Genomic DNA, 18,560 nt, shown 5'->3' on the forward strand with positions numbered 1-18,560 from the left:
TGGTTTTATTATTATTATTCAATGTTGTTATTCAGTGGTTAGGTGGACATCACTCTTAAAAGTGAGAAAAAAAGAAAACCCCATCTGTAAATTACCTTAAATTGAAATTGACCTTAAATTGAAATGCAAGGTGGTAAATGTTCATTGAAGCCTCCTACAACCATTGAAAGCTTGATTTGGGATGGGGGGAGGCACTTTGCCATAGCTTAGTTGTCTGTGCAAGAGAGCTTTGTTTTAGTTTTTCCTCTAGTGTTAACACCAAAGTGTATTGTCTTCCCTAGTCTACTCCTTCTCCATCTGCGGATCTGCTGGGTCTGGGTGCTGCCCCTCTCGCCAATTCAGCTCCCCCACCGTCCTCTAGTGGTAGCCTGCTGGTGGATGTATTTTCAGATTCAGCTTCTGCAGTTGCACCTCTTGCTCCTGGTTCTGATGACAACTTTGCGAGGTAATTAAGTCACCCTGTAAGGAACCTGAAGAAGAATCTAAAACAGGATTAGAGACAAAATACATGCAATAACTTTTGGTTTTGTTTCAGCTTATTGAATGCATTCTAGGGTGGTAGTTGTGCAGTAAGAGAGGTGTTCTTGAATTCTGTGGTGGTTGTGCTGTCTTTATTGAATACCTTTGCTCGTGGAAAACTGAGTCTGTAGTAATCTGAAGATACTGGGCGCACAGTATTGCCTAGTTTTCATGCTGATTTATTTATTTATTTATTTATTTATTTGTAAAACCAAGTTGCTTGTGCATTTCAGGATGTCTTGGATGGGTGGTTATCTGGCTTGATAAGAATATGTTTATTCTTATCTTATTTCCATAAAGTATTCTTGTGTTTTGTGTGTCTTGTGGAACAATAAAATGGATTATATCCAGAGATAACTGGTTCTCAGAATTTCAAGATCTATTTAAATTGGTTTGCTACTGTCTGACACACAGACAGTGTGAAAATGGGAAAAAAACACAAGCCCTTTTTTAAAGGGGTTTTGATACAAGTATTTGATTACATTACTAAGTATAATGTAGGTTCAGTGTGTTAATATTAAAAGCCACCATGGCTACACTCAAATGTTATTTGGCTAAAATTTTGGAGACAATACAAGATTGAAGTATGTCTTTAAAAATCTTTTAAAACCTTTAAAAATCTTAGAGGCCAAAGAATTTCTGTTGTCCATGACCAGATTTTGAATGACGGCGTGATAAAATTGCAATGAATCTTAATAGTAAAGGCATAATTACTGCCTGGATCATTGAGATTTTCATGAAAAATTTATAATAGGCAATGTATTGTTGCAAGTTTGCAGTGATAAAGACTTGATCCTGAGTTTCTCTTGAAATAATCATGGTATGTAAGACCAAGACTTTAAGAAGCTACAGAAGCTTGTTAAAGCTTTTTTTTTTTTTTTTTTTTTTTTTAATTTAAAGAGCTAAAAACAAAAAATCGCCAAAAACTAAACCCGGTACTAGTAGCTTCATACGCAAAAGTCCAAAGTTACCTAAAAAGAGTTTTCTCTTTCTGCAGAAGAAAGTATAGCATTGCCCAACCCCTTGGTCTGTCTGTAGATGATGAAATGCTTCTCTAATGATACTGAGAAGTTGCCTTTTACAGTTTCCTGCCTCTTTTTAGTGCTGTTGTCACTTTTGTTTCTAATCTGTTCCTTGGGTAAGTCATTCTCTGTGTGCCTGTATATTCTTGCCTACTCTTGTGTGGTTTTGAGAACTGATTGCGCAGCTGTAGTTAAAGTGCCAGTAAGGTTGATGAGGCCTCTGCTTCAAAGCACACATTTTATGGTAGCTAGTATACATCTACATTTATGGATTTGAACTAATTTTTTTTTGCTGTCGCAGTTAAATTCCTAAAAGGATTTGGTTCTTTAAGAGGTATAAATTAAGCTGTTGAACATCTTCAGCTGTTTCTTGTCTTTGGGAAGAATTGCTGGTTCCTAGCGCAGTCAGGGAGGGGTGGGGTGGGGGAAAGAAGTGGGGGAAAACATTACCTAATGCCTAAAACCTTTCTAGGTGAACTGAGCTAGGGCAGCTAATAAATTTTTCATGCATTAAACTCAGCAGTGCCATTTTTGAGGAAGGAGGTAAAAGAAATAACTAAGCACTAAGCTGTCTTTACTAACTCCTGCTGTCTCTGTCGCTACTGCCTTTCTTCCTTTGTGCTGCCTGAACTAGCCCTGACCTGGCTTCATCTGAGGTAGTTTCTGAGGAACCAGCTGATACTGTGCATGATGCTGATGAGCTTTTTCACAAGTAAGCAATACTAAAACCTTGCAAGGCTGGGCAACTTCAAGAATATAGTTATAAAGCAAAACTATATTGTGCATTAACGTAATACCAGCAAAACTAGAGAAACATGTACTGTCAGACTTGTAACTGGAACACCTCTGTAGGTGCTGTGGATTTTGTGACAAGCTCATGAATACACTGCCTTTATGATTCAGTGCTGTCACATACTGCTCTAAAATAAGGCAGTGCCAGTTGTGTATTAAGTTTTGCAACTCTTCACAAAGAAAAACATAGAGTAAATTGTCAAAAGTACTGATATTTGTGAGTATGTTTTAAGTGCCTTGTATGCAAAGGGCTGATGTTTGCTGATCACCTCTTCTACTTCCAAGTGAAGGGTGACAGAAAGGACAGAAATCACTGCAAAATGGGCTTCATCTCTCAGAATGGAAAAAATACAGCTGTCAGTTGACTTACATGATACAGAACTGGTGGAACAAGAGATTCTTTTTTCTTTCAGGTTTAAACAGTCAAAGCTTCAAACTTTTCCATTCAGCACCGACCTAATGAGTTTCGGAAGTTGTCAAGAATATGAATAAGAAAAACCCTAGTCTGTTGCCTGGTCCTTTAGACTCTGTGTGTGTGTGAATAGAGCATACTGTGGCTTCCTTCGTAGTTTCTTAGACATCTTATCAAATAAGAATTTCAGTTCTTTTAGTGTCTTGCAAGTGGTGGTTTTGGTTGTAAAATTGTCTTTTCTAACTCTGCAGTTTTCTGCAAAGGCCTCTCTCACAGACTGGTGTATTCTAGGTTAACCACAATCTCCATCCTCTGTAAACCCTGAATTTTGTGGTTCTAAATACTACTTAATATGGCTCAATTTAAAATGAGTTTTCCCTCTCTTCCCCTAGGTTTGTGTGTAAAAATAATGGAGTCTTATTTGAAAATCAGTTGCTACAGATTGGACTGAAATCTGAATTTCGACAGAACCTGGGTGAGATCTTTCAGGCCAACTGGTTAGCTGTCTTACGTTATCAACCCCAGTGCCAGCATGAAATTGCAAATAGGACTTACTTTTCAGCTACTGGAGAGGGAAATATGATCTCAGGCCTAGCCTGTTGTAGGATCTTCACTGTTCACATGTGCCTGGCTCCTTTGTGGGGTTTTGTCTTGTTAAACTTTTTGGTTGTTTTGGTAGCTGAGGTGAAGTGGGAGTGATAAGTGGTGCTGCAAGCCCCAGCTCTTGTTGCCTTGTTGTAAGGTTGTCGTACAGCCAGGGTTAAAGAACTATTCTCCTCAATTTTTATATCTTACAGTATAGTTTGTTGTAATAGTTTGATACACAATACATCTCATACATGTCTATCATAATAATCCACAAAGTATTAAAAATACTTAGGAAAGAGCTGGGAATCAAACACAGGTCAGCATTAGGATTGCTTGCTTCTCCCCTTTTGCTTTCCTTTTGGTGCCATAAAAACTTCTTCATATAAAAAGTTACTTTCTCTGGCAACTCAAAGAATTCCACTGATTATTTACCTGCCTGTGTAACAGCTGCTGTGGGAGAGGTTTCATGGCTTCTTTTAATCTGTTACTGCATTTTTAACTGAATGTTGTGTTAAGGTTAAACCATGTAAACTATGCTTTGTCTTTAAAAGTTGTTTTGAAAAAACGTTGAAAAGATAATGTATTAGATGTTTAAAGCACAGGTAGTTCAACATGATTACATGTGACATACCTAAAAACTTTGGTGTCTTTCATTCTTTCTAGGACGTATGTTCATATTCTATGGTAATAAGACATCAACACAGTTCTTGAATTTTACTCCAACAGTAATCTGCTCAGATGACCTACAGTCTAATATCCTTAAATACAGTAGTATGTGTTTGTTCTTATTTGGGTTTTGTGTTTTGTGCTGCACAAAGTTGTAATAAAAGCTGCTGGATGAAGGCATGGTGTCCTTGAACATGGAGAAATGAGAAACTTGCTGATAACTTTCTAAAATTTTTGAGCAGAGATGGAAGATTTTCTCTTTAAAGCTCTGGTTACAAACACAAATTTAACTGTTGAAATAAGGAGAAATTAGGCTTAGGAAGTATGTAATGTAACCCAGTAGCTTTCTCCACTGTCATTAAGTGGCAGGAGTATAGATGTGGAGTTCTTTAAAGTCCTGCATTAGCAGATAACTTCAGACTTGAGACAGAATATATGTACACAAAGATGATGATCATACTTAAAAATAAGCTCTCAGTCTACAGTTCATCCTTAATGCTTGGTATTGCAGATTTAGGTTTTCTTGGAGACTGTGTAATCAAGCTTGTTAGAAACAAGCTTGTTCACATCAAAATGAGATAGTCCAGTGGTTTTTCTTGTGAAGTCTGTCTGTGCCTTCATACCTCTTTGAAGTCATCTTTCTTTGAGAATATCCAGATAACTGAGAATTCTGGGGGTTACTGCTTCTAGGTGTGTCAGTATGAAAAACAGGCAAACACACACCAGAACTTTTTTGCTGTACAAAAATTGAGTTTTGAATATTCAGTAACATACAGAGAAGCTAATTCCTCATATAGCTTATTGAGGATTTCTTGGGGTTTTCTTAAGTTATCAACTCATTGCTGAGTTTCCTTAACCACTTCTTATGCCTGAATCTTCAGACAAAACCTGTTGACCCCACAGTGGATGGAGGTGCACAGGTTCAACAGGTTGTGAACATCGAGTGTGTGTCAGACTTCATGGAAGCTCCAATCCTGAACATTCAATTCAGGTAAAACATAGGATTCTAATGCTAGTGAACTTAATTAGATGAAAGGTTAAATTGGTCCTGGTCCTCTGGCTGAAGTGTAGAATATGGCCACATAAAGTTGTCTTGGGTAGATGATGTACTTGAAAAATTGATTTAACTAAGCTTTAAGCTACAAGGGAAATTAGGGAGTCCACTTGGAACAATGTGGTTTAGGAAAAAAAAATCAGGACGTAGCAACTGATAACATGTCTCTGACTTCTCCTTCTGCTATCTGTATAAAACAGCAGTCTTCCTGTTTGCTTAAGAAGTCTTGACAGGAATATATGCACTAACTTCTCCCTTCTGGAAATCAGGAATGTTTCTGCGAACAACTTGGGCTGGAAATGCATGCAGCCAAAAGTAGAATCTTATGTCCACTAAACATCAGTCTTTTGTAAATCCTGATTTTTTTTTTTTGGGCTGTGTTTTGTTATTCTACTCTAAACTGGTTCTTACTGGTATGTTTTCACAGGGATATATTTTCAGTCCTTTAGATGCTATCTAGAAGGATAACAACCTATGCTGAGACAGAGATCCTTCTTAGAAGTTCTGTCAATTCACTTTCACATGCCATCTAAGCAGAGCATATTTATTCAGCAGTGGATTGAAACTGTATCTTAGAAATAACATTATCTGTAGCTGATGGATTTTAATGATAAACAGTTGCACCTTCACCTTAGCGTTCATCCTCAATTGTTTGGTTCATTTAGGCTGAGAGACTGCTGGCACTGTGCTGCATACATCATGTTCTTTCTATTCCCAATCCAGGTATGGTGGAACATTTCAGAATCTTTCGGTAAAATTACCCATCACCCTGAATAAATTTTTCCAGCCGACAGAGATGTCATCTCAAGACTTTTTTCAGCGCTGGAAGCAACTGAGCAAGTAAGATATTGTCTGTACTTGGGCTTGGGACTCCTGTGGAGCCAAGGGGAAAAAAGGGTATACTGGAACTGCAGCTCGTACACTGCCCCATCCCATATATAATCCTGTGAGTTATAAACTCTCCCAGTATAATTAGTTGCTATTAAACAATGCTCTGTGTAATACATATATCTTGTATTTGTTTTGACTTGGCTTGCAGTCCAAAACAAGAAGTACAGAATATCTTTAAAGCAAAACACCCGATGGATGCAGAGATCACAAAAGCTAAGGTGGGTGGCAGTGTGGTATTTTCAATTTGTAGTGTAAGAGTAGTGGTATAAGCAAACTTTGTTCATCTTGGTTTGTACAGCAGCTGGATTATCCTGTTCAAGTTTAGGTCCATGTTGTGTTACACATGTTTCGCAGCGCTAGGTTGAATGGACTGCTTCTTGGTGTGGCTTGAATTAGAATCACAGAATAGTTAGGGTTGGAAAGGACCTCAAGATCATCTAGTTCCAACCCCCCTGCCATGGGCAGGGACACCTCACACTAAACCATCCCACACTTCATCCAGCGTGGCCTTGAACACTGCCAGGGATGGAGCACTCACAACCTCCCTGGGCAACCCATTCCAGTGCCTCACCACCCTAACAGGAAAGAATTTCCTCCTTATATCCAATCTAAACTTCCCCTGTTTAAGTTTTAACCTGTTACCCCTTGTCCTGTCACCACAGTCCCTGATGAAGAGTCCCTCCCCAGCATCCCTATAGGCCCCCTTCAGATACTGGAAGGCTGCTATGAGGTCCCCACGCAGCCTTCTCTTCTCCAGGCTGAACAGCCCCAACTTTCTCAGCCTGTCTTCATGTGGGAGGTGCTCCAGTCCCCTGATCATCCTCGTGGCCCTCCTCTGCACTTGTTCCAGCAGTTCCATGTCCTTTTTATGTTGAGGACACCAGAACTGCACACAATACTCCAGGTGAGGTCTCACAAGAGCAGAGTAGAGGGGCAGGATCACCTCCTTTGACCTGCTGGTCACGCTCCTTTTGATGCAGCCCAGGATACGGTTGGCTTTCTGGGCTGTGAGCGCACACTGAAATTAGATATGTAGTTTTCAGTAGCAGCTGGAAACTTGAAGCTATTTAGGAAAACACCAATTCATAAAAACCCAATTGGAAAATACTTCAAGCTTTAATTTATACTACAATTAGTAGTTAGAAAAGAAAACAAGTCACAACTTATAGAATTGGCTGCTTTAGTCAAAATGGAAGTGATTAGTGTAGGACTGGAATGGCTTTATCAAAAAAAGAAAGGCTTATGTTAAATTATTTCTCAGTTTTTCCAAGAACCCTGTTTTGGGAGCAGTTCATTGTCAGGGCCACTTTGTCACTTCAAAAACTTGTGAAAGAAATGTTACTGGGTAATTATTTAGTGTCTCAAACACTTCAAGTAGATTAGGCACCTACTTGTTTTGCTAGTTGGTGGTGGCTGTGCTTGGGTAGATTTGAAATTGGTGTCCCACTGTTCCATCCTCTAAATCTTCTGTGTTTCTTTCATAGATTATTGGCTTTGGATCAGCCCTACTTGAGGAGGTAGATCCAAATCCTGCAAACTTTGTGGGTGCTGGTATCATACACACAAAAACTACTCAGATTGGATGCTTGCTGCGCCTTGAACCCAACCTCCAGGCACAGGTATCTGTTTAAGTATATACAGTTAAACACAAGATCTTGTTTGAACTAAATATCTACATTATCTAGAACTCTAGTGTTTACTTAAATCGCCATTGCAATAGCTAATGGGGACTGCAGACTCCAACAAGAAATGAAATTATAGCAGCTGGTCCTGGCCCAGTTTGGTAAGCTGTTTATTCATAGCAGTTCTCTTCCCTATTGGAAGAGATCACTGTGTTATTCCAGACTATCTGGGGAGTCTCATTTTCTCTTGAAGGCTGGAAACATTTTATGTTTCTGTATTGTGCACCTTGGACAGTTAAGTATAATTCCCTTTGCCATCTTAAATTAATAGGGGAATGATTGTTAAAAGATTAAACATAACAAATGAATGCAATATTAAGAATATTTTTCATCAAGCATTTTGGTAGAGGTTTTATTGAAGTTAACTGAGGACTGAAAAGTTTTGGGTTGTAAGTCTTGGGTGATGAGTCTCCTGTTTTCTTCAGAAGTGGTGGTAGATTCTCCAGGCTTTCCCTATGACATTTATTCCTCTTAAAGAACAATTTTGGATAACACCTTGCTGTTAAAGCCTAAAAATGCTAGAACAATGGTGCAAACCCTCTCAACAAGGGCTTGGAGATGTATTCCATCCTATGATTTGAGAAAGCAGTACTACTCAGTGGCTGGCTGCTTTAGAATGTTTTAACTGGAGGTCTTTTCCCTACCAAATCTAAAAAAAGCACAGAAGATATAACTGGTAGCTTTTGCTAGTTGACTGTGCATTCATTTAATGCCAAACTGTGTTTAAAAACTAAATAATATTGTATGTTTTTTTCAGATGTATAGGCTCACACTACGAACAAGTAAAGAAGCTGTATCTCAGAGATTATGTGAATTGCTGTCAGAACAGTTTTAATATTAACCATGTCAGTTTGGTTTTCTTCCATTTATATCACTGTCATCATACTGCAAATAAATGTCTTGTACATCACTGTCTTGAGTACTGCACTGTTAACCATTATCAGCTCCCTGCCTTATTAGGACTTGACCCTTGTTTGAAATTAAAGAGTATAAAATGTACAGTACAGGGAAGCGACTTTCCACATTAAAAATGGCTTTTAGTGTGTTACACAAAGGGTGTGTGGGCTCTCTTGTGCTCCTTTTTTCTTTGCAGAGGTCCAGTTTTTAAACTCAGTAAAGGGAAATTTATTTAGGTGTAGTAACCAAGGATTTCAACTGGAAAGGGCTAGTAATGTTCTGCCTTAAGGAGCACCTGCTGAAGGACTCAGCTCTGAACTGAAAGAAACCAATGTAATGCTGCTCAGTAAAGTTAATTCGGATGTTAATGTAGAGTCAAACTTTATAAAGTGGAACATTGCCACAAGTCTTGTACTGGTTGAAAGGGCATGTATGTTTGAATCTGAATCTGATTCAAGTGAACATTTATGTTGAGTGTCACCAGTCTTTGTATTTGAAAAAAGCCACAGGACCAGAGTCTTAATCTTGTAATCCTTCACATCTAAATGTTTTGTGATCTCTGGAAAGTGGATTGAACACAAAAGCTATTCTTAATCCTTCTGCTTATCTCATTGAGGTGAACTGCTCTGGTAGGTGGTGAACAGGTACATGCTTATTTATGGTTAGTCAAAGTAGGGTTAAATATTCTCTTCTGTGTTTTTTGTTTCCCAACAGACTTAGCATGTAGTAGTCCTAATGCTATGATATAACTAACTCTACAGGGTCTGGTATTGTATAAAAGGAGAAGCGGGAAGAAGTGGGCCCCTGAAAGGCTGTGAGGCATGCACTCTTTTAGATGAAAATGTAATTTTAAACAATGTTTTTCTTCAATATACAGTAATGCTAAAACTCAAGACGTTGCATAACTGGTGTTTGGAGAGTTTCCTGTCTGTCAATGGTGGTAAAAATACCCAGCATGGTGTAGAAGACTGAGTGTGCTGAAGGCCCAAAATGGTCAGCTTGTATAGTGTTTTTTACAAGCAAAGCCTTTGTGTAGTGTGTTCCACATCAGCAAACTGTGCAGCCTCTCTGCAGAACTAATTGGGCACAGCTTTGACTCACGCTGTTCAAGTGTTAAGGTGCCCCAAAGGCTGCTCAAACTAAGCAGGCAAGGTAGCACAATTAGAAACTGGGGGTGATTTGCCAGTGAGTGTTTCAAGTCGCAATGAATAAAGTCAGCTGTTGCTGACTACAGGAGACTTGAACCTCAGATCAAGATTTCCTTATGGTAATTTCAGAGATGTTTGGGACTGGTGTCTCAGCACATGCAGCCAAGAATGTCCATGAAATTAAGAGTTAGAGCGGTAGCAGTGAGGCTCCTGTCATGCTGCTCAGTGCACAGCAGGGGACAGGATTCTACTTGTTTGGGTGTGCCTTGCTTTTTAATTCAGTGGTTTCAGCTGAATGATGGAAGTGGGTGATTGCACTTTGGCTTGGGTGAAGGCTAGTGGTGGTACTTGGGTGCAAGTGAAAAAAGAGGAACAAGGGTTTGGATGTGGAGTGTGGATTTTGGGAGATATTTTTGGTGTGGTTTTTTTTTTCTAGAAATTACAGGTAGCTGTGGCTGTTGTGACTAGAAATTTGGATAGAGACCTGGTCTCTGCAAAAGTTCTCTTGAGGCACTTTTGTGGCCTCTCAGTGGCTAATCAAGACTCTTGGATCGCAAACATTCCTTGAAAATCTTCATGAGCAGTTCCTGCAGTAAGGTTGGGCAGTTGGCAAAATATTAATGGACTATCTTATGTTGTGTTTTGTTGCTACCATATGTCTCTTCATTAATCCTGTTACCTTAACCATGCTGTTGACTGCTGCATTAAACATCTGATGTGCTGAACTAAAGGGAGTCTTAGCAAAGACAGGGGAGCAGCTTCTATTTCATTTTTCCCCACATCCTGTTGTGTATCTGTCCCCCTGAAAACAGTGTATGCCCTCATTAAAGGACATCTTGAGACACTGCGCTACTTCAGTTCACTGTGCTTTGGTTCAAGCTGTGCTAAAATGTGCATTTAAAATGTGGGAAGGAGGGGGGTAAGGGAAAGTGTCTTTTTCAGTGGTGACTGTGTTAAGCTTACAGTTGTTCACACATTGTATTAAATGTCAGCTCAATGAAGCCATGAGCAGAAAAGTGAACAAATTAAAGACAAATACTTGATTTTTTTTTCTAATTTTTTTTTTTTGTGAATGATGGTTAACTTACCAAAGTGATGTATCCTGTCAAGCAGACAAAGTAATTTCTGCAGTAAACAGTGTTATTGTTTTTAAGTACAGTATTTTCAGGCATTGACATATGAAAATAACTGAATAGCAAAACAGGTAGCATATGTTCATTCTTGACTACACTCCAGTATGTAACATTAATGGTGATTGTCTTATTTGTATAAAACAAAGTTCTGTCAAATTAAGTGGAGAATTTTCATATAGAAGACTATATATTAGACTATATTCATCAGAAGAACGTATTAAGATTAAATAAATGATTAGAACAGTAATCAAACTGGCCTTTTTTTTTTGTCTGGGGACATGGAAGTGTAAGCAATACTTGCACTGAATGGTTGTTGGGGAACAACAATTGATATGTAATGGTAAATTATTTTCTGCAGACTACTGGTGCATTGTGTTCAGTTAAGTCTTACCCAGCCTGCGGATCTCTGCTCCCCCAGGGAGGTTGTTTATGGCTTTTTGTGTGTGTAGGGTGGGAAGAATCCACAGCAAAACTAAACAACAAAGTAACCTTGATGTGAAATGATTTATAGTGTTTAACAACAGTAAGTATATGAAGAATAGAAGCTGCAATCAACTGGTGTAGCAGTGGGGTATGGTTGAGGCTAAGAAGTGCACACCTGTATTACAGGCAGGACTTGTAAAAAAAAAAAGTTGATGCTGTAAAAGGTAATCTGAGGTGCTAAATAACCACACTCAAGCTTTAAATGTATGCTGCAGATTCCTAGTAGTTCTCCAAAACTTGCTAAAAGAAGAAAAACTACCTGGGTACTACGAGCTTTTGTGCACTCATATAACTTCATCTTAACTGAATTGCAAACAAAGTAGTAAAGAATACTCTACTAGCAGCAAGCAGAAATTGCTTCTGAGTGAACTACCTGTGTCCTGTTAAAGCACATGGTCTTGGATTCCTTGGAGGGAAATGCCCTGGAGATCTCTGCTTTGTCCAAAATCCAGTATGTCTGTTAACGATGTTTCTAAAAATGTCCCACCCCACTAAGGGTGCATTTAGAAACCTCAGAGTTACCTTTTCGTTCAAGTAGCACCTTGCTTTCTGACAGCAGCTGGGTATGGATTACAAGCACAAGTGCTGTGTCCACTCAGAGGACATGGAACATACTACCTCAGTGGTCTCCCAGTGAAGTAATGGGCCATCACACAGGCCCTCATTCCACTGTAATGGAACCTAGTAGATTATTTTCTGTTAAAATAAGTGGTCAAATAATGAGGTAAGTTTGCAAATTCAATTCCTTCTACTTTATTTGAAAGTCAAATTTCTGTTACTGCACTATGCATAGGCCAGTTTTTAGCCTCTGGTTAAATATTGTCCTCAGCAAGGCCAAACTGTCCCTGCCATGGTATTCTCTCCCAATACCCACCCTGCCCATGCTTTTTTCCCTCCCCTTCACACCCCCTGAATCCCTTCCTGATAAGGAATGGTTTATCAGTTAAGTCCATTGGTGCTCCAGGTGCCTGCTCAGGATGCCTCACTGCAAGGCTGTCCTGTATAATCAATACAAGGGAACTCCAGCAGTGAGCACTCGCTGTAGAAGTAGTAAATCGTGATCAGTGTTTAAAAAAAAAAAAACCCAACCAATAAAGGTGTCTGAGGCCAATTGGAGCTCTGGCTAGTGTATGCAACTGTCAAAGTCACAAACACAGCCACTAAATACAATTACTTCTCTCATGAGCTTTTTTCCAGGGTTATCTGGGTCTTGGCATGGCAGTTGAAGTTCCTTCTTAAGAAGCTGAAGTGGCCTACAGCAGCCACATGCCGTGTTGACCACCATCTCCTCAACATTCAACCTGTTTGGAAGAGAACAGTGGGATTTGTATGCAGCATTGTAGGCTTACAGCTTTTCAAGTATTTGAGTGTCATTTTTCTCATGGTGGAATGTTTAGAGGAAAGAGCACAACCTTAAGAGTCTAAGGTTCTGTCAACTACAAAGCTAAAACACTGCAGCAACTGACTGGTCTTGGTTCTCACAATGAATGCTGTAAGAGTTCAGGTGTGCTGAGCTTCTGCCTTCCTGCCTGCCTTTTTGAGAATTAACTTTCAAAGGGTTTACAGCTATTAGGCCTCAGACCTCACTGGAAAACTCATAGCGTTTGATTTCCCCACTCTTTTGCACTAGTATATTGGCATTCTTTTAAGAGCTGTGCACTTGGAGCTTATGAAAGGCCTCTGGCATATGATTTGTTAACAAAGATGTTAAATGGCAAAATATTTTTGTTAAAATATCTCTAAAGGAGAGAAGCCTCCTTGCTTTCAATTAAAACAGTTTTTTAACCATAGCTTTCTTAGTGATTGTGATGAACCTTTAACTCTAAAAACACTTCCTCCAGGCTCCCCAGCCCTCTTAAACTCTCAAGATCCAAAATCAGTCATTTGGTTTTCAAAATGCTGGGGAACACCTGAACTCCCTTTGAAGGGGGTAGCTCATAGCTTCAGCATAGATTTAGAGTAGTTGCTGCAAAAGCAAAACCCTTCATTGCTTCCCTATTATTGAACATAGTGTTTGCTTGGAGTGTTGGGACTACTAGCTGTTTATTTCCCACACAACTGAACCCTAATACTGCTGCAGTAGCTTTAGTTTCATTGAACAGCCTCAATTCTCTACCTGATGAGCGTCCTAATGAACAAGCAGAACTGCAGAGACTGTGACAATACACTTTAACCATAAAATATCCCTGAATCACACTATTAGGACCACATTATGAGACAACACAAGTGCCACTACACGTTAAGGTGAGAAATTCCGTATTTTGCTGCCTTGGCTGCTTGAAAACAGGTAGTTGCAGCCTAACTGACCCTTTCTATCTTCTTAAAACAACAACCACCAACAAAGCAGCCCTCAAACCCTGCAGCACTTATATCTGTGGTTTATAGAAATTGTTAAGGAAGTGAGACGACATTCCTTGCTTAAACTGTAAATCCCTATGTACTAAATGACCTTATTAGCATTGTTTGTAGTTAGCTGACTTATACTGCAAAATTTAATTACTAGGTAGATGCCAACCATATTTTCCTCCCTGAATTATAAAGGAGTGGTAGTTAACAAATGCCACGATTTACAGATGGCCAAATAACACAAGGGAACAACTTAAGTACCTCATAATCTCTCAACTTACTTTGTTGAGGATGGACACGATCCTTCACAGCGGCTTAAAGTGACATTTGTAGAACAGCCTTTGTAAGTTATTTTTTCTTCATACTTGATTTCTCTACAGCGCTCTGTCAAATGTAAGAGAAAAATTATAGCAGAATGTTATCTTAGTTGTCGTGAATGACATTTGCCTGTGTACCCAGTTTCATGGAAAACCATTCCTACTGCATGAGCCAATTAACAAGTTGCAAGTGAGTTAACATAGCAAGGGAAGCCTTTATGCTAGGCACTGAAGATGGATGAGAGGATTGCCCTGGAGAACAAGCTAGAAAATGCAAGTCACTAGAATTGCAAATGAGCAAAAAAACCCAACACCCTATTAAGAGTAGAGTGCACATTCAGACCAGCAGGAAAAACCAATCTAATTCACTGATGAGAAAAGAAAGATGCAAATAAACCAACCAGGTGGCTAATTGTGGTGGAATTATTTCTGGTTCACAGTCTGTATAAGAGATGTTATTTTCTGAAAGATGCTGAATGTAAACATTTCAATGATTGATTTATTTATAGGCAGCCAGAAGTACACACCTCAGATGCCTGCCTGAAGTCTGTCGTTACTAGATAGAATGTGTAATACAACATAGCAGGTAATGACTAGATGTATTGATCTGGCATTTTCTCCTGACTTGAAGCAAAACACTAAGCCCTTGATGAAGCAAACAGCTGATGAAAACAAAGGTTTTCCAAAGAGTTTAAAGGTAGTATTTCACGTTTAGATTAAGAGAAACAAGGATATTGTGTACTACGAAGGCAACCTATGCACCTCTTGCCCTGCTCCTATACAGTGCTCTGTGTTCCTCCCAAGTTGCCCATCCTTGCTTCACCCTCAAGGTACATCACTGTACCTTGAAAACTGAGAAAAAAGTATCCTGCAAAAGAGAGACCAAAAAAGCTGAAGTGGGCAGAAAGAGTTTATGACAGCTAAAGGGAAGACTGACAGGTAAGTTGGGAGATAACCTGGCCTAATAAAAGGTATTTTTCTTACAGTGCTTAACTGGGATTTTAAGATTAAAACCTAAATGATTCTGTAATTCTCCTGAGCATCCTTTTGGCCTCTTTTTCATGTTTACATCAGTATATAGTAGGGAAACCTGTTGTTATGAAATTAAAATAACTGGAGAAATGACAGATGGAACCAATCCCTACATACAGGATCATACCAAAGAATAAGGAATGTAAGAATTCATACATTCATGAAAGAAAGCGTGCTAAAACCAAAAATATGACATAGGAGATGATACGGCTATACTTTACCTTGTGGCACTGTTAATGGTACAGCAGATGACAAGGACGTTGACAGCCTAGTGGTGAAAGGAGCTGATGTAGTGCGGGTAGTGGTTAGTGTTGTTGTTTGCAGAGAAGTCCTTTCTACTGACTCTGTAGAAGCAGTAGTAACAACACTGGGTGCAAAAGAAACTGTTGTAGACAAAACAGTTGGGATCAAAACAGGAGTGGATGTGGGAAAGACCCTGGTAGGAACTATTAATGAAGATGTTCTGCCATGTGGAATAAATGTGGTGTTTGTGGAGGAAAAATATGTAGTGCTCTTAGCAGACCTAAAGGTGGAAGTACTGAGGGGTGTAGGCTTAGGGCTGGTGGTTGGGGCTGATGTGGAGGAGACTGTGGGAGTAGTGGCAGACGGCAGCTGGGTACTGATAGGGCTGCTGGGGACAGGCGTGGGGCTTGGACTTGGAGATGTCCTTGTAGGGGGGACTTCTGTACTCCTTGTGGTGATGGCCTCTCTGGAGACAGAGGTCTTGGAGGTGCTGCTGGCAGAGGTGGTGGCAGTGGTCTTCTGCGTGGTCAGATGTGGCACGATGTGTGGCACAGTTGTCTCTGTGTGGGAAGAAAGCACGCACTGACACACAGTGGTAGAGCAAGAAGGGAGAGGAAATAGGCAAAAGCACTGGGCTGGGAGCATGTACAAGAAAAGCAACCCTGTAAAGTGTGGAGTTGTGTGTGGCAAGAGGAAGAGTTGAGTTTCTGTTTCCTTCCCTAAGTGCCCCCATCCTGCTTAGACCCATTCAGCACACAATGTGTGTTCATTCAGCAGTGGGTTGGTCCTGGTCCTGGCTTCATGCTAAGTGCTCAACATCTGCACCCTCACTTCCAGATCAGCAGGAATGGGGTTAGAATCAGAAGTGCAACTAAAGTGAGAGCAACTACGAAAACAAGTGCCCAAGCAGTCTGTGCTGCTATGAAGAAAGGGTGAGAGGAAGGAAGGCTGGAAGGAGGGAAGATACAAACGTGAGGGCTGGGAAGACGAGCAGAGCAGGCAGAAGGCCAGGAGCGAGCCTTACCAGGCTGAGAGGAGATCCGCCATGTTGAGGACACAGTTGGTAAGGAGGAATATACAGCTGAAGACATTGGGCTGGTTTTGGCTGTGGAGGGTGCAGAGGACTCCGTTGAAGGTGACTCTCTCGGAGCACTTGTCCGGGAAGAAGGCTGGGGCCATAGAGTTGTAGGTGTTGGCTTGGGACTGGTGGTTGGGGCTGGTGTGGAGGAGACTGTGGAAGTAATAGTAGGTGGCAGCCAGGTGCTGAGTGGGCTGCTGGGAGCAGGCACAGAGCTGAGACTTGGAGACGTCCTTGTGTGTGGGATTTCTGTGCTGCTTGTGGTGACGGCCTCACTGGAGACAGAGGTCTTGGAGGTGCTGCTGGCAGAGGTGGTGGCGGAGGTCTTCTGCGTGGTCAGAGGTGGCGCGATGTGTGGCATGGTTGTCTCTGTGTGAGTGAAGGCTGCAGGGAGGAAAGCGCAGGTCTAGCGAGGGTAACTGGGTAAGAGGCGAAGGCAAAGGCAGTAGGCAAAACTCCCAGGCTATGGGCATATGCAAGAAAGGCAGACACTTGCTGTACGGAGTCGTGCCAGGCCAAAGGGAGGAGTGGGTCACTGCCTTCTGCTTTCATCCTCCAACCCAACCCAGCTTGTCCCTCAAAACTGGGGGACAAAGACCCCAGCTGAAGGATTCCTTCCAACAAGTAAGCACCCTCTGCCCCTGCAAATATAGAAGCCTCTCCAAATGTGTGTGTTTTCCTCGAAGGAGCAGACACACTGTAACCACTGCCCCTTCCACACAGTAGTCCAGGCTCTGTTGGAGAGACCTTTTCCAAGGCAGGCCATGCCATGGTACTGATGCCAAATGAAGAGGGAACAGGGAGCAACTACCAAAACAAATGCCCAAACAGCCTGTGATACTTGGAAGAAACAAGGCAGGAATGACAGAAGCATGATCTCTGGGAACAGAAGGCAGAACAGTGAGAAGGGAAGAGGGACCCTTACCAGGCTGAGAGGAGATCTGCCATGTTGAGGACACAGCTGAGGAGGGGGAAGATGCAGGTGAAGACATTGGGCTGGTTTTGGCTGTGGAGGGTGCAGAGGACTCTGTTGAAGGTGACTCTCTTGGAGCACTTGTTGTCTGGGAAGATGGTTTGGGCCATAGGGTTGTAGGTGTTGGCTTGGGACTGGTGGTTGGGGCTGGTGTGGAGGAGACTGTGGAAGTAATAGTGGGTGGCAGCCACGTGCTGAGTGAGCTGCTGGGGATAGGCACAGAGCTGGGACTTGGAGATGTTCTTGTATGGGGGACTTCTGTGCTGCTTGTGGTGACAGCCTCTCTGGAGACAGAGGTCTTGGAGGTGCTGCTGGCAGAGGTGGTGGCGGTGGTCTTCTGTGTGGTCAGAGGTGGCACGATGTGTGGCATGGTTTTCTCTGTGTGGGTGAAGGCTGTTGGGAGGAAAGGAGAAGTCAGCTTAGAGTGACGAGGTAAAAGGGGAAGGCAAAGGTGGTGGGCAAATGTCCCAGGGTGGAGCTCCTGTGCAAGAAAATCGGCCTCATTACATATGGTGTCTTGCAGGGCAAAAGGAAGGTTGGGCTTCTGTTTCTTCCCTAAGCCTCCCCCCATCCTGCTTAGACCCATTCAGGACCAATATGTGTGCCAGTCAGCAGTGGCTTGGTCCTAGCTGCATGCTAAGTGCTCAACATCTGCTCTTTCACTTCCCCATCAGCAGGAAAGGGAAGAGAATCAGAAGTGCAGAAGGAAAAGAAACCCACATGCATCCAGATACACTCAGTTTTCAGAAGATAACAAAGAAAAATAAACTGAAACCCCCACAAGGTGCAAAAAGAATCACCACATTCCCCAAGAGACCAAAGCCCAGTCAGTCTCCCAGCAATGGGTATGGCATTCTTGGTATGGAGAATCAACTTGGTCCCTCATTTTCCCTCAGGATCCTGGCTATGTCAATGACCAACACTTTGCCCATCTTTACCCACATTGTAACAGGCAGAAGAAATGGAGATAACCTGGATGCTGTGCATACCCTCCACAGCGACACCTAAAGCATAGCTGCTATAAACACTGACAAGGACATGCATCTACAACAGGACCAGACAACCTGCTGGAAATGAAAATCACATCCACCCCAACCCCAGTCAGTATAGCAGGTTCCAAGGTAACCAAAGGCAGAGGGAACAGATGGCCAACAGACAAAACAAATGTGCAACTCCCATATGGTATAGGAGGGCAAGGATGGATGGATGGATTGAACAAAGGAAAAAAGGAAGCAAGCATGACAGCAGGGAACAGAAGGCAGAGCAGTGGAACAGGCAGAAGGG

General features: G+C 41.4%; 2 protein-coding genes across 3 annotated transcripts in view; one reads left to right on the plus strand and one right to left on the minus strand.

Moving 5' to 3' along the window:
• The window catches only part of AP2A2 (adaptor related protein complex 2 subunit alpha 2), a 45,381-nt gene extending 36,845 nt beyond the window's left edge, over positions 1 to 8,536 (plus strand). For both annotated transcript variants that reach the window (XM_065682677.1, XM_065682678.1), the window contains exons 15-22: positions 282 to 445; positions 3,138 to 3,220; positions 3,997 to 4,086; positions 4,867 to 4,990; positions 5,777 to 5,893; positions 6,093 to 6,162; positions 7,429 to 7,563; positions 8,384 to 8,536. In XM_065682677.1, the coding sequence (XP_065538749.1) occupies positions 282 to 445; positions 3,138 to 3,220; positions 3,997 to 4,086; positions 4,867 to 4,990; positions 5,777 to 5,893; positions 6,093 to 6,162; positions 7,429 to 7,563; positions 8,384 to 8,461 (861 nt within the window). In that variant the 3' untranslated portion in view covers positions 8,462 to 8,536. The remainder of the gene's footprint in view (positions 1 to 281; positions 446 to 3,137; positions 3,221 to 3,996; positions 4,087 to 4,866; positions 4,991 to 5,776; positions 5,894 to 6,092; positions 6,163 to 7,428; positions 7,564 to 8,383) is intronic.
• Positions 8,537 to 10,568: 2,032 nt separating this feature from the next.
• MUC6 (mucin 6, oligomeric mucus/gel-forming) overlaps positions 10,569 to 18,560 on the minus strand; it is a 64,196-nt gene continuing 56,204 nt past the window's right edge. Inside the window, exons 39-43 of the mRNA XM_065682675.1 lie at positions 17,229 to 17,669; positions 16,250 to 16,687; positions 15,204 to 15,785; positions 13,915 to 14,017; positions 10,569 to 12,588 (exon numbers count right to left, since the gene is read on the minus strand). Of these exons, the coding sequence (XP_065538747.1) occupies positions 12,411 to 12,588; positions 13,915 to 14,017; positions 15,204 to 15,785; positions 16,250 to 16,687; positions 17,229 to 17,669 (1,742 nt within the window). The 3' untranslated portion in view covers positions 10,569 to 12,410. The remainder of the gene's footprint in view (positions 12,589 to 13,914; positions 14,018 to 15,203; positions 15,786 to 16,249; positions 16,688 to 17,228; positions 17,670 to 18,560) is intronic.

This window comes from Lathamus discolor, chromosome 6 (genome assembly GCF_037157495.1).
Source record: "Lathamus discolor isolate bLatDis1 chromosome 6, bLatDis1.hap1, whole genome shotgun sequence".
NCBI lineage: Eukaryota > Metazoa > Chordata > Aves > Psittaciformes > Psittacidae > Lathamus > Lathamus discolor.